This window comes from Ambystoma mexicanum, chromosome 11 (genome assembly GCF_040938575.1).
Source record: "Ambystoma mexicanum isolate Mex_15411 chromosome 11, UKY_AmexF1_1, whole genome shotgun sequence".
NCBI classification, from domain to species: domain Eukaryota; kingdom Metazoa; phylum Chordata; class Amphibia; order Caudata; family Ambystomatidae; genus Ambystoma; species Ambystoma mexicanum.
This window is the reverse complement of record NC_090934.1, coordinates 1,381,589,509-1,381,604,916: the sequence shown is the minus strand read 5'-3', so window position 1 is coordinate 1,381,604,916 and position 15,408 is coordinate 1,381,589,509. Positions and strand designations below refer to the sequence as shown.

Below are 15,408 nucleotides of genomic sequence, written 5' to 3'. Positions count from 1 at the left end.
AGTTGGCACCAGGTCATCATACTCATTCATCATATGCATGTCTGGGGACGTGCCTGTGTCAGGGTCAGTATCAGTGTCTGAGGGTAGATACTGGGAAAGACACCTGAGGCATTGGCTGAGGTGGACAAGGTGGAACTAAATCCCCTAGTGAAGGCAATGCCGGTGGACTCCTACTAGAGGGCACCTGGAGGGGCCGTAGGAGGGAGACAATGTTGTAGTTCCGTGACTAAGGTCTGCAATGTAGACAGGATACCTATTGATAGGTCCCTGGGTGCAGGTGGTGTTCCTAAATGAACTGTAGGCACTGCAATGGGTGGAACTGTAGGCATAGCAGTGAGTGGAACTGCTGGTTGAAGTAGCTGACCAGGTATTGGAAGAACTTGATCTGGCTCTTCCTGAACTTCCTCATGTTCCGACAATAAAGCCTCCAGAGGCTCTTCTGACATCTCGCCCTCAAAGCAGCTTAGCAGGTGGTGCCACCATAGATGACACAACAGGCCGCATGGTTAAGAGTGGTTTCGCCCTCGTGGCCCGTTGCAGAAAAGACATTGCTGTAAAGGTATCTCTCAGTTAACACTCGCACCCCTAGGAAACAAAGCAAGCACCAGGGCTTATGGAGCAGTCACTGAAGCTGTGGACAGACAGTGCTGAAGCCTGTCTAGGTGGTAAAACAATTCTGGAGACAGCAGGTGCAGTCGTCATGGAAGTGACTGTCAATGAAGAGGTGGTTGAGTTCGGTCTGCAGACCGTCAATGGTGTCGATGTTGTCAACATGGTTTTTGGTGTCGATTAAGATGTATGTGGCTCGTCGAAGTTGTCATCATGGAAGTCGCCTTTTTGAAAGAATGAGACATGGCTATAGCCCTAGACAAAGTAGTTGTGGACGGAGCCGTGGATGAAGTGGACATAGCGATCGACGCAAGGGTCGTCGCTGATGTTGAAGGCGCGGGAATAGTGTGCAACTTGTGTCCCCTTTTAGGTTTCTCCCCAGGGAAGTTTCCTCATGCGATTACAACCTCTTGGAAGAGGGAGATCGGTCCACAGGTCTGCCAACCCTGGTAGAGGCATGACTACGAACTGAGGCCGAGTCAGAGGCACTGGCACCCTTCTCCAGCCAAATCACCAACCTTCGATGACAATCCTTTCAAGTACTCGACAAGAAGGACTGGCAAATGAAGCAGTTGTCCATATCGTGGTCAGGATGCAAGCAATATAGGCATTTGTCATGCTGGTCATCCACAAACACGTTCTTGAGACGACACTTGGAACAGGCCTTGAAAAGGCTCTTCTTTGTGGCGTCCGCCATAGCAGAGTGCTGAAGGCCTCAACTCGAGCGAGGGCCTCACACATAGAGAAGATCCGTCGATGGACTGGATCTACAATGGCATTGGGTCCCTGTTACCGGTAGTCAGTAAAGTGACTGAAGATGAAGAAAAGATGGAAAAATGTATCGCAAAAATAGGACAAACGTCAATATTTCGAGGATCGAAATAGAAAGGACTCCCAACACTTAAACTTGCAGTAAAAATCTCAAGATGGCCGCTAGGGGTGGGGCTAAGGATGACTAATGTAATTGGCTGGTGCAGTATGAACCAAAGTGACAGCAATAGGCTATATAAGTGACAAGCAGTTTTAAGACCAAGTCCAAATATACACACGCTACAACACATTCAGGTCTAGCAACACCCAATGAATGACGCAGTGAAAGGACATTTAGTCACACCCATGACCCCCCTCGTGGCCATTTAAAGACTTCCAAACTGTGCCTGGAGCCACCTGAAAAGTTGGGAAATCTGTGGGAGGAGGTATTCATTAGAAACCATTGTCTTTACAGCATAGCAGAAAGTTAGACACGATGACCCAGTAGATGCATTCTTCTCTCTTGCGAACATAAAGAATTTATCATTAAAAAATCCCATTAAAAATAATACAATAAAGAGATTACTTCTTAGTACAGCAATGGTAAGGTACGTTAATGCATATGTTCAGCAGAGCCAAAACGTCTGATACTACATAGATTTAGCCGAAGGAGGAAAGTGGAAGCAGGAACTTATATCACTGTAGGTGCTCGTTAATCAATTACTGAAAGTTCAAACTTCATTTTTTCCAAAGTTGACAACGATGTGAAGAAGTTATGATACTAACTTTATAAATTGATTACATACAAACAATTTCACAAAAAATAGTGCTTGTAAACATAGTGAACTATGATTTAACGCAGGAGATATTTGATCAAGTATTTAAGCAAGAACATGCACTCACATACATATGGATGCAAGACTAATTAAATAAGTTTATTGGACCTTGGTTATAGGTGCTTCAATAGTCATGGAATGTATCCTGGCCATTGAAGAGTGCCGCCTTTGTGAACTACCTGTTCAAAACACAAAAGAAAAGTTGTTAAAGCAAGAAGGTAGCTTCTCCCAAGTTAATAATGAAGGTGAACAAACCCGCAGAAACACATTTTAAACAAACTTATTTGAAACAAGTTTCACAGTTGATAAAGTGAGTTTGTAGCCAAGCATTAGTAAGAGTTCCGTATGTAGTAGTGTAGGTGCTCTTAAACCATTGTATCCTTCAAATGTGTGTGTTGGCTGCACAGTAGGTCCTAGGAACTGGTTCTATCCGCTAGTACCTTGAAAATGCACTAAAGGAGCAGGCAAAGGCTTCTTGAGACCCGATTATATATAATTGCATAATTGTTTCCGCTCTAACAAAGCCTGCTGCTTAAAACAGAGCTCAGCAGGGATCCTGGAATACTAATTGGAAGGAGTTTGCAAATGCAGACAACATACTTTACCAGACAGGCAGTGGATCAGATACTTGCCTCTTTCGAATTCCAATGTGGTTGCGGTCTGGTGAATGCGAGGGGGCAGTCATGTTCATGGGCGCATGCCCCACTGCACAAAGTTTGATTTAATGCTATTGTGCAACATGTTCCACCTCCACCTTCTATCTGGGGAACGTCCCATTAGCATGGTGCAAAAAGAGTGGGACATTGGTTTGCCAAGGAGGTTGAGTCCTTCTATGGGACTTCAGAATCCTATACATCACAATTTGCCTTGTCACTAATCTTGGTACTTCCAGTAAATCTTCTGCCTCTGCGTCAATGTTTGCTGACTACTTCAACCCACAGACTGGAAATGTCCAACCTCCTTTCTCCCTTTTCCAAAAACTCTTATTCTTACTTTGCCACATTCCCACCTGACACTGAATCAGGCCGTCTTCCCTGTTACAGCCCTACCAATCCAACCTCTTCATAAGGGATTCTCTTCCCGCCTCATTATATGCATGATTTCTTTTTTTCCCTATCTCACTCTTTCCAATTACCTTTTTCTAGCTTAAAGACATTGCGATTCTACCTCTTAAAATATTTCTTCTCTTGATCCCTTTTTGTCAATCCACTCGAAATGCACATGTCTGCTGAAGTGCTCTTATTTTGTTTCTAAAACTTCATACTTTCTACATATCTTCCTCAATCTGGCTTTTGACCTGAACTCTTCACAAAAAAAGCTTTTCCTTGTCACAAAATATCTCACGTCTGCCAGACATGCAAAAATGTTGCCTTCTCTTAATTCCTTTCAATGTTCGAGCTGTAAAATTTGAATATGTTCACCCCTATATAGATCGTAAAGTCTTTACTTATTCTGTAAATCTGAATCTGCATAATCGCTCGTATTCTTCCTCTTGTTAGGAGAGTCATTTCCTCCACTGCACATTTAGTTTGGAATCTACCAAGGCATTTGCTCTTTTCCGTCTTTCCTATCTTTATTAACCTGGTGAGTTTCCAGAAGATCTTAAAAACCCACTTGTTCACAGTCTCCTACTAAATTTACTTGTTGACAGGTCCTTCCCCCTTTATTCATCTGGTCACCATCTTGTTCTTATCTTCGCATTCAGAAGCAAACTTGTTTTACCTGGGCACACAACAAATGATAATTAAAAATAATCTACATTACTCAAGTGATTTATATTATGTCGCCTTTCGGTTTCTGCTCAGTGTATACTGAAGAGCAAACCCTTATTGATGTTTTATCTGTTTTCCACAAATTGATATCAACTAAATCGCAATCTCTTCATTGGCAGTCAAAACCTTTATCTTTTCTACTCTGCATGCCTTAATGCCACTAATACTGAAATGCTTCTTTGTCATGGCCTTTAATTTCACCCCTCAGCAACACCATCTACCAAACTATAGATCACATTGACATACTTGGCACATAAGGTTGGAATCATCTTTAAAACACCACACTGATTCACTGCTTATTTGTCTTATCTCATATTTTGAATACATAGCTTCACAAAGTATTAACATTTTGTGATGCCAAAAAAAGCACTTTACAGTATTCTCTAGTCTTGATTAATGTTCCTCCATTCTATTATGTCACAACTCCTACTGTTAATCTATTGTGAACTCTACCTTTACCTTAAACTGCCTTTCTCTTCTCTTGTCTCTCTACTATATTATTGTGGCTGGTTTTCCATTTTCTCTGTGCCATTTTGAAATGTACTGATGATCTTAGCCGTAGATACTCGTCTGCTTTTGTAATTCTTTAAACTCCATCTCCAACTCTACTATTCGCTTCAGAAACACTTTATTTTTATGGTTTTACCCCTTGTTACCAACTAATCTCACTTTTGATATCTTTCATCAGTGCACAAAAATTCTTAAATAAAGTTTTCTACATGTTGTAACATATTTAACACTACCTTCGAGGTTTTGAGGTATGGCGCAAGCAGCACTTCTGCCAGAACGCTGTTCTGCCTCACAGCTGTCTAGCCAGATAGCAGAGAAGACACACAATTTAATGAATAGCCCACCAAAAGCATCCCAGAGGTTAGCTGCATAGACTGTACACTCTGTCCATACAAAGGATGGCTCTTTCCACATCCAGCTGGAGGAGGTAGCTTCACTTCTTAGACTCTGGGAGCTCTCACATGCATGACTAGGCAGGAGGACATGAAAAGGGGATGAGGCGGGCACCAGTTTGAAGCTGGTAGTGGCAGCAGCATTGTTACTGAACCAGTAAGCTCCCGATAGTCAACTTCTAAACTGAGTGGTGATGTACATCGCTTGGTTCAGAGGAGTGGGACTGGGAGGAACAACTACATCGGGCAGCAACCAGGACCTTGGCAAAAGGGAGGCACTGACTCTGGTAGAATGCTCTGACATGCATTCTGGTAAGTGCTACTCTAGAATTTCATAGCAATTGGAGGTCCAATAACAGTGTTGGCTGCAATGTTAGGGTGCAAGGATGCCACCCTCCTTATTTTAGGATAAGAGAACGAATTTTAGATTCCAATTACAGAGGAGTTTAAACATAAATTTTCACCTAATTGTAGCCATTCTTCAGAGTAACCATTCTTCCTTCCATTGTTGAGGTGTGCGAGAACGCCTCAAAGTGGTTTTGAAGCAGTGGCTGTTCCTGTGGACACAGTGGCACCAGCTGTTCGCATTCCCATTCCACCTCTTCCTGGTCTAGAGAATGTTCTCTTCCCTTGCTTTGCGATGGGGTTGTCCTCTGCCTCTCTGACTGAGGGCACTAAAGTACTAAAAGGGTCTTCCCCCACAAGCCTGCGTAGTTGATCGCACACCACTGTTGCCCCTAAACATTTTGCAGCAGCTTAAGAAGCCTGATGTTTTTCCAGATGGTCATCAGCTTTGGGCCCGAACAAACGGCAGCAGTCAAAGGGCATGTCAAGGAGTTCTGATTGAACGTCTGTGGTGATCCACGACTTCCTCGGCTAAGAGAATCTTCTGGTGACTGAGCTGGGGCCCATTGCTCTTCCAGCGCAGTCTGGTGCTTGAAACTCAGACTATAAAGCCTAGCATGCTTCCTCTTTTCCATCTGTAACCAGGTCTTTAAACTCCATCTCCACCATTGATTGTATTAAGGGCCATGCTACCCAATACAAACACTTTCTTTGCAAGTGCATCATATTTTTGTCATCTCTATCGGGGGCAAAGATGGGCGAGCATTCAACTTCACTACTGAGGTGGCAGCTTGGACTACCAAGTTTCTAGGACAGGATATCGCAACAGAAACTCAAGGATTGTCAGACTGGGATGTAGATAGACTTCAAGGTTGAATTCAACGCTATCCTTAATGCCCTCTGGTCCTTCGAGATGGAGACCAATGTTGTTTTGCGAGATGGCGAAGGACCAGCTGCGGTCAACCGTGTTGATGCTACTCTGAGGACCTTTGAGGAAAGTAGTTAACCTGAGGCTCTTGGGCATGCAGGAACAATGATTTTTGGGGTTCCAACTGGCCTTTGAGAGCATGACATTGCCTAAGCCATCAGGGTCACCTTGTTAAAGACATCAATCATTTTTAGTCTGAATTCTTCCCACTGTTCTGCCCAAGCATGCTTAGATGGGAACTGTACCTGTTCTCTGTCGGGCGAGGAAGCAGACGATTAAAAACCTTTTTAGTGATGAGTAATGAATGCCCCTGTTAGCAAAAAAGTTTCTGTGAAAAGCTGAAGCATGAGATTATATGTAAGATGAGGAATCTGTGACATTTGAAAAGTTATATTCATTCTGGGAACCAAAGTCAATGCAAAATCCTAATAATGATTACAGAGTCAAGTATGATGCATGCTGTGAAACTAAGTGAAACTAAGTCCATTCCAAGCCTAATAATAAAGAGAAGAAAGTTGATGGTAGCTGAAAAAAGAGTTTCATGTTTACAATACAACTCTAATCAACACTGAAAGAAAAACATTGAATGCATGCTGAGGCAAGAGGTCTAACATTCATTTCAAGTCGAGAAGAAGACTGCAAGAGGGATTCAATAATTAGATAGGAGTCTGTGATAGGCTGGAAGAGGAATACTTTTTCCAAATTACTGACAGACTGAAAGGACGTATAACAAGTTGGACCAGATCTATGACATCACTGAAACGGGTAATGAATCCACTCGTTGCAGACTATAAACTGCTAGAAAAAAAGCCAGTGAGCCAAATCTTTGGAAGATCTAGAAAGAGGTGAAACAGGGCATTTTAAGAGTCTGAAGGATTGAGATTGAAAGCAATTGTTGCATTATCCACTGGGAAACAAAGTCCGAGATACCAGCTGGGGAATACTCAGTACTGGGAGTTCATGCTAAGCAGTTGTCACATACAGGGGGGAGGGGGGAGTTCATTTCTATGGAAGGGAGAAGTAGGTACTAGATAAAGTCATTGAGGTTAATGTACTGGAATAAGACTCTACAACAAAACACAAATGTGGTGGAATGAGAAGGTACACTAGCTCGGTATCAGGTAATAATGTCACCATGAAAAAAGTCGCCAGGCTGGTGACTTTAAAAGAAAATGCATCAATGATGCACCCTCCAGGCTATAAAACATTTTCCACAAATATTATAGGGTTGGAGGTAATAATATATAACTATACCCCTCCTACAATATTTGGGGATAGAATTTTGGTAGCCAGGGAAAAGTCATCAAAACCGGACGACTTTTTCACAGCGACATTATTGCATGGAACCCACTAGCTCCACACTAAAACCTTTAGGTCTCATCGGATAAGAGTTGCAAAGAATCAAACTAAAGTAGTGCTATATAACGCCCAGGTGTCATTTGGTCGGCCTCACTGCTTGTGGCTCTGTAACAGAAGAGGAAAGGGGACTGTTAGTGGGAAAACCAGAGAAGCAGGTGCAAAACCTGTAGTGTTGATGGCTGCACCTCAGAAGAACCTGAGTTCTGAGTGCCCTTCTCCTTCTATGGGCTTGGTGGTGGTCACACGTGGAAATATGTTATCTCTAGGGGAGAGCCCAAAATCATATAGCTTAAAGTACTTTGGGTTAGCCACTAATGTGGATGTGGGGGGGTTGTTGGTGGTGGTGGTGGTGGTGGGGGGTGTTTGAGTGATAGGGCTAAAGGGGAGAGCTTACCAATAGCTTGATTAATGTTGATGTGACAACTGATACTGTGGTATTCTGGTGCATAGGGTTTGTGTGTGTAGTGTAAAGTGACAGTAGATTTATAGGGGAGTAGTTCTGGGTGGAGAGGAGGTAGACAAACAAGGGGTGGATGTAGATGGGGCGCGATGTTGGGCACCATTGTGAATCAAAGTGATTGGTGACTTACAGGGGAATGTGTAGTGGAGTTTGATGGGTGTTTCTGATAGTATTTGTTTGAGTCCCTTTCGGTTTTGTGGCATTCAGCCTGTTTGCTTTTCAAAAGTCTTAGTCAACGAGGTGTGAATTGGTTTCGGGTATGTTCACAACATTTTAGGGGATGCCAGCTACTGGGATGATAGTGCGTGGATAGGGGTAAACTGGCTGTTTTCAGTGCTGGTCTCGTACTGGTGTCAATTAAGTAGATTTCAGTGTTCATCTCATGCTGGAGTTAATTGAATAAACACGTTTTAGTTGTTTCCAGAAAATGTGGTGTTTTATTTGTGCACAGGTGTTTGAGCATAGAGTTCCAGATTTTGGTTTTGGTTGCAAAGAGGGAGAAGATCCTCCATGCCATTTCAGGTTGAAGCTTGGCATAGTTACTAGTGAGACTTTGGAAAAGCCCTCGCAGAACAAGGCTGCAGTGTTGAGCGACACCGGTCCACAGGAGACACTGCCCAATTATACATAACACGCATCATTACATCCACGCTTCCATGCCTATAAGAACCGAGGATCGGACCCTCTGCAGCAAGCTCTTGCAGGACAAGGCTGCAGTGTTGAGCGATGCGAGTGCATAGGAGACGCTGCCCGATTATGCGTAGCATGTATCGTTATGACTGTGTTTCCATGCCTATAAGAAAGTAGGTTCGACCCTCTGCGGCAAAGCCGTTGCAGGACAAGGCCACGGTGTTGAGCAATGGAGGTGTGCATGCAACGCTGCCCGATTATACGTAGCACGCATGGCTACGCATGCGTGCCTATAAGAACTGAGGTTTGGACCCTCTGTGGCAAAGCACTTGCAGGACAAGGCCACAGTGTTGAGCGACGCAGGTGTTTGCCCCTTCTCCGTCTTGCATACATGTTGCTCCCCCTGCAACTGGTCCTCGCATCCCCCCACGCTCGCATCTCCCCTGCATGCATGCGCCCCCTCGTACATAGGCTGCATACGCTCCCCTTCAACTCAGGACACGTGCCCTCCATCCCAACTTGGCTGCGTACTCTCCCTTGCTTCTCTTGACGCGTGCGCACCCTTGCATCATAGGCTGCGTGTGCTCCTCTGCATTCTCAGGCCGCGTGCGCCCCCTCACAACTTGCCCTCATGCACTCCCCTGCTCTCCTGCCGCGTGCGCTCCCTCGCATCATAGGTCCCTGTATCCTGTTCCATCCCCCCCTTGGTTCCCACTTTCCTCTCACATCTCAGCCCCTTTCTTCCTGGATCTATTGTGTACTGTTTTGAGACTGTGTCGTTCTCTACGGTTTTGGCATTACATTGCATTGCCTGCATTCTTCACTTCTAGGTTCACTGTTGTGCTCTGTGCTTTGCTGTTGGTTTCTGTATTGCATCTGCATTCTTTACTTCTAGGTTCCCCGTTTTGCTCTGTGCTTTGCTGTTTCTGAATTGCATCTGATTGCTTTGCTCTGTACTTTTCTGTTGTCTCTGAATTGTATCAGATTTCGCAGGTCTGTTCTTGTTGCCCCCCCGCCCCCCTCTTTCCTCCCTGCACCCTCTATGGTGCTCTCTGACTCAACTATCTTCTCTAATTGCTTTCTATTGACTATACTATCCCTCTCACTAAGTCTGGCAGGAAGAACCCCAATAATGGCATCCTGGTGTCCAACCCAGGCCTCCCTATCAGTGATACCTACACAAGTGCTTCCTCCAGACAGACTCTTACTGACATTCTTTTTGTCGTTCCCTCTCCAGACCTATGGACCCCATATGGTCTCTGTTCTCTCTCCTTTTTCCTCTTCTCCCATTAATGGTGGCACCTGGTGGGAGATCCTCCTGGCCCCCTTGCACTCCTCTAAGACCATCATTAATGTCTACTTGAATGGCTCCATCTTGGTCCAGGGCCCAAAGGCCAATCTCCTCCCTTTTGATAGACGCTTCCTGCGCCTTATCAATTTCCTTTCCTATCCTCCTGTCCCTTCTTATCCCTCTGGCTCCTATGGTTCCTCCTTCCTCAGCCACCTCTTCGGCACCCCTTTCTGCTTCTCTGGCCACCCTGTTGCCTCCTTCCTCCGGCAACCCTCTGGCACTCTTCTTCCTCTTTTACTACCCTGCCTTCTCTTCCTTCCTCCTCTGCCCATCTTCGGGCACCTCCAACACGTCCGCAGGGAGTACCTCTAGGCCTGTACCCCTTCACGGAAGTGCTTCAAATGTGGTAACCTGCTCCACATCGCTACTCTCAACTCTTGCTCAGCTGTCAAACATTCCTCCGAAATCTTCCGTCTCCTGGAAGAGCTTGTTTTAAATGCATTCGGGGTCACCAAGATTCACGGCCAGCTCTGTCACAAGTTTTGACACTCTCCTTCCTAATGGTTACAAGATCGTCTCCGCACCCAGAACCAAAGTGGCCCGGTGGGGGTGTAGCATTGATTTTCCCAGAGTGGATTTGTGCTTCTATCATTCCAATGCAGGGCTACCTTGAATGCCTGGTCTGCAGGCTCTCTTTCTCTCCTGGCCTCTCTCTCATTTTGGTCACTATCTACCGGCTGCCTGGCCAGGTAGCCCTCTTCCTCTCCGAGTGGACTGACCTCTCCTCCTCCCTCCTTGTCTTTACCTCTCAACTTCTCCTCCTCGGAGACCTCAACATCCACCTCGATCTAACCAGCCCTTCTTCGGGACACTTTTGCAAACTCTGAGACTTTCTCTATCGATTGTTCCCTCTAGTCCGACTCACTATGCAGGGCACACCCTGGATGTTCTGATCTCCTCAGACCTCCGCTTCTCTAACCCTCTCACCACTCCTCTCTCTTGGAGTGACCACTTCCTCCTTTCTTCCCACCTCTCGCTCTCTACCCCTCAGGTTTAGCCGACTCCAACACTGCCACCTAGCTTCTCGGTCAGCTGACCCATGAAGCGTGTGTCAGTTAAGGTTTTCGTCCGACACTTTCTCTCCTCCTCCTCCTTCACCTTCGGCTAACTTACACTCTGATACAGCCCTCTTTAACCTTCATCTCTCTATATCTAACACTCTGGATGTCCTTGCCCCTGTCATGAGGATCCGCTTGAAGCCCAAGACCAAGTGCAACTCTTGGTACGATTCCGACCTCACCACCCTTAAACGCAAATGTGGGGTGGCTGACAGGAAGTGGAGGGCATCAGGCGCACACCCGAACAAACAACCTTGCTGTCTTCTCCAAAGGCAATACAGACTCTCTCTGTCCTCTCCAAGAAGAGAGCCTACATCCAAGCCTGTGTCTCGACCGCTCGAGCAAAAGTTTCAAAATCTGCAATGAGCTGGTCAATCCTGCCGCAGTCTCTACCTCTCCTGTTCCCTCCCAGGCCCTATGCACGGCCTTGGCTTCTTATTTCATCAATAAAACGCAGGACATCCTGTCTACCCTCTCTTCCACTACCTCCTCTTCCTTGTCCTCTACCACTACTGGCCCATCTGTGGCCATCTCTACTCCTCCTTTTTCCTCCTTTCCCTTGTTCACCCCGGACAATGTTTCTAGACAAAATCCAATCTATGAAAGTCTTGTCAAAGCAGGTTCTCCCCTGCTCATCCAGACCCATCAAGGACCACATCAACACCCTTGCTCCAGCCTTGCCACTGGAACCTTCCCCACCCCCCTCAAGTACCCACTTCTTCACCCCCTCTTAAGAAGCCTGCTGTTGGTTGTCCTTCTCTGGCTATCGCCGGATCACCATCGTTCCTGGGCAAACTCTATGAAAAGCTGTCCATCTCCCAGATTAATCTGCATACTGAATCTGTTGGTTGTCTGGCTTTAGAGCTGCCAGAAGCACAGAAACTGCACCCGTGAAGACCCGCTCTCTAATCTTGACTCTAATCTTCCTTCCATCATAATTCTCCTTGATCTATCCTCTGCTTTTGATACTTTCAACCATGTCATCGTGCTCAATCGCCTCTGTGATAACCTGGGTATCACTGATAAGGCCCTGGCCTGGTTGACCTCCTTTCTCACCGACCGACCCTCTCAGGTCCAACTGGGGTCTTTCCTCTCGTCTATCACTCTCTCTACTTGTGGTGTTCCCCCGGGAGTCTAACCTTTCTCCCTGGATTTTCAATCACTACCTGGCACCTCTTGCCCACTGCATCGCTACTTTCTGCTCCAACTTTCAGTGTTGTGCGGATGACACCTAGCTCTCCTTCAGGCTCCCCTCAGCCACCTTTGCGCCTTCTCTCACACCAGGCTCTCTGGCCGCAATTCAGGACTGGTGTGCCGCCAATGATCTCTGCCTTAATGCCAGTAAGACGCAGATCTTCATCGGCACACCTGCTCCCTCCTTTCTCTTTCTCTCTCTCTCTCTCTCTCTCTCTCTGGCCACCCACTCTGGGCTATCTTCCTGCTCCTTCCTGTGAGGCAAAGAACCTTGGTGTCATCTTTGACTCCACCCTCTCCTTCTCTCCTCACATCTCCGACATCTCTAAGAAGTCAAACTATCAGCTGCACCTCCTCAAAGGTATTCTTCCTTTTCGCACTTTCTCCCAGAAACTCACTGTCTGCAGAGCTCTGGTCCTCTCTAGAGTGGACTACTGCAACAACTTATCCAGAACAGGACTGCAAGACTTGTCCTTGGCCTCAAGCCTAGGGATTGTATCTCTCCAGCTTTGAAATGTCTTCATTGGCTCCCTGTGGCTGCAAGGATCAAGTTCATGACCCAATGCATCGTCCACACGGCTTTCTGGGGCTTGGGACCGCACTACCTCCAACTTTATCTTCCTAAACATCTTGCTTCTTGAGCTCTCTGCTCATCCACCTTCAACTCTCTGATGGTCAGACGCTTATCCAAGCAGAGAGTGGGGGGTAGATCTCTCTCCTTGGCTGGGGCCCCCCTCTTGAAAAGCCTCCCTGCCTCTCTCAAACTTGAGCAGGACCACCTCCAGTTCTGGAAGCAACTCAAGACTTTCACTTTTGCTCCTGCTTTCTCTCTTCCTCTCCCCTGATGATGTCCCTGACTGCTCTGTACACTGGTCACCTGGCTCCCCTCTGAACTCGGGCCCAGGCTCCTGCTTGTCCAGTTGCCCTCGCACTGCCTCTGGGCTCCCCAGCACTTCAGGGTCTGTACCTTCAACCCTACAATCCCTTCTCTCTGTGCTTATGAGCCACCCGCTGGCAGCACTTATTGAGTGACCTGCACTTCTGCCTTCCCCTCCCCCCTGGCACTTCTCCCTTCCCCACATTTGCGTGATCTGAATGACACAAGGCCTAGTAAGATCGTTGTTTTGTCCTCCCTTTGATTCCCCCACCTTGTCTTTTCACGCCTAGAAGCACTTGTGTACAGGCGCATTATAAATACCATATCATGTCATTGCTGGGGTAAACTTTTCTTGATGGTATGTAGTGTGTGAATTTTCATATGAGGGATTCAGGTCCCTTCCCATGGAAGAGATGGTGGATGATGAATACAGTTCTGAACTGAATCTTTTGGATTGGAAGCTAGTTGAGTATGCAGACTGCTAGGGTGATTTTTTTCTGATCTATTTAGCCTCAACAGCAATGTTGCTGCCATATTTGGATTTTCATATTTTATTGAGTCGATATTACAGGAGTCTTGATAAAGGCTTACGGCATAGTCTAGTCTTCATATTATTAGTGTGATAACGGCCATGTTCCTGTGCATGAAGACCAGGTGGGCATGATGCATCATATAATACAGAGTGGGAAGAAAACGCTCCTTACGATAGCATTTTACCTGGAGCTCCAGGGTGCAATGGCTGGCCATCATGATTCCTAGGTTCCTCAGAGCTGAAGATCGGAGCAGTCAAGTGCATGTTACACCTGAAGAGGGGATAGTTGCTTGGGCACATTGTTAATATTGAAGAATTAAATGTACAAAATACTGAACTTAGGCAACATTGAAGTGATGACGATGATTATATTGACCAGGTTTTTATTTCAATCCTTAAAGCCAGATAATTTTAAAAAAAGAAGAATCTTCACACAATACTAACCATTTTTCAATTGGGTCAAACAATTGAAATTATTATTGCGTGTTGGGCAGGACATTATGAAACTCCTTGGACATCAGACAGAGGAATTAGAGAAGTCCTTGTATGGCACAATCCAAATATACCAACAATATTTCATGAGGTCAACAAATTTTAAAGGAAGACAGCAGGTGCAGATTCAATTCAGGATCTGTTACCGGAGGGAGAAGTAGTGAAATCTCTTGCTAATTCACCTTGCAAATAGAATGCATACTTGTAGAGCCTCTCTTTTCAGACACCTTAGACTTTAATTCCTAACCTTGGAACTCCTGATCTAAGATCACCTTTAGCTGAATCAACACGCACCCAAGCTATTACAAAGCCTATCCTAGTTTTTTGAACCTATACTCCTCTGTTTTACCCTCATGTTTGCTTTGTCTGTACCTCATGTCCCCCACTACTTAATCCCTTCCCTTTTCATTTCGTCCTAAGACTAGGGCAGGGGAACAATATGCCAATTTGAGACCAAAGAAAAAATGAATGTTAAACACCTACTGTGCATACCAATGAGTTCAACCCTATTTTCCACAGTGCAATGACATAGGAGGAGCCATAACTTGTACTATTGTTGATTAAACAACTCCATGATGCCATTAAAGTGGCTAATTTGCAGTAAAAAAAAAAGCTAAAACAGCATTAGTCCATCCTACCCAAACCCAAATTGCTAAATATGGAATTGATGGAAGACCAGTAATATTTTAACTCTCCTCTATCAGGTACAAGGTCTCTCCCAGAGGTATAGTGTGTGTAAGGGGCTCGGGTGATTCTCTGCCTAGTTTATATGGTTTTAAAAGGCAAGGAGAAATGACTTACAATAATGTTCTTTCTATGGATTCTTCTCCTGCAGATTCCTCATCAGATAGATATCTCCTGCCAGCTTCAGCTGCCCTGAATATACGTGGACAGGGGGTGTAGTGGATCCCAACTCGGCTGTAGATCATCGACCTTCCTTGACTCGGTACTCAATCGTCTGCTCCGGACGTGACATCGGGCGTCGTATATATAATGTGTCACTATGCCCTGTACCTCAGTTCCCACCCTCCCACCACCCCCTAAGCTCAGCCACTCCAGAGGACAATTAGCGAGAAAAAGATGGGCAAATAGCCAATAGAGGATTAGAGAATAAACCAAATCCCAAGCAGGAGTAAATAGAAACTTCAAATTTGTAAAAAAACAATTCAATGAGGAAGGCATGCGGCTTGCAACCAAGAAGAGCGAGAAACCTTAAGGCCACCGTCAACACCTGCCTCTCAAGGAGAAGGATGACACCTACTGACAATGCTTTCTTAGCAGGGATGGATGGGAGGGGTGATGTGAAATCTGCA

The 15,408-nt window shown here is 45.7% G+C and overlaps 1 protein-coding gene across 2 annotated transcripts in view; it reads right to left on the bottom strand.

Annotated features, from left to right (window-relative positions):
* Positions 1-15,408, bottom strand: part of PDE8A (phosphodiesterase 8A) — a 1,868,130-nt gene that overhangs the window by 316,847 nt on the left and 1,535,875 nt on the right. For both annotated transcript variants that reach the window (XM_069624978.1, XM_069624977.1), the window contains exon 13: positions 2,304-2,374. In XM_069624978.1, the coding sequence (XP_069481079.1) occupies positions 2,304-2,374 (71 nt within the window). The remainder of the gene's footprint in view (positions 1-2,303; positions 2,375-15,408) is intronic.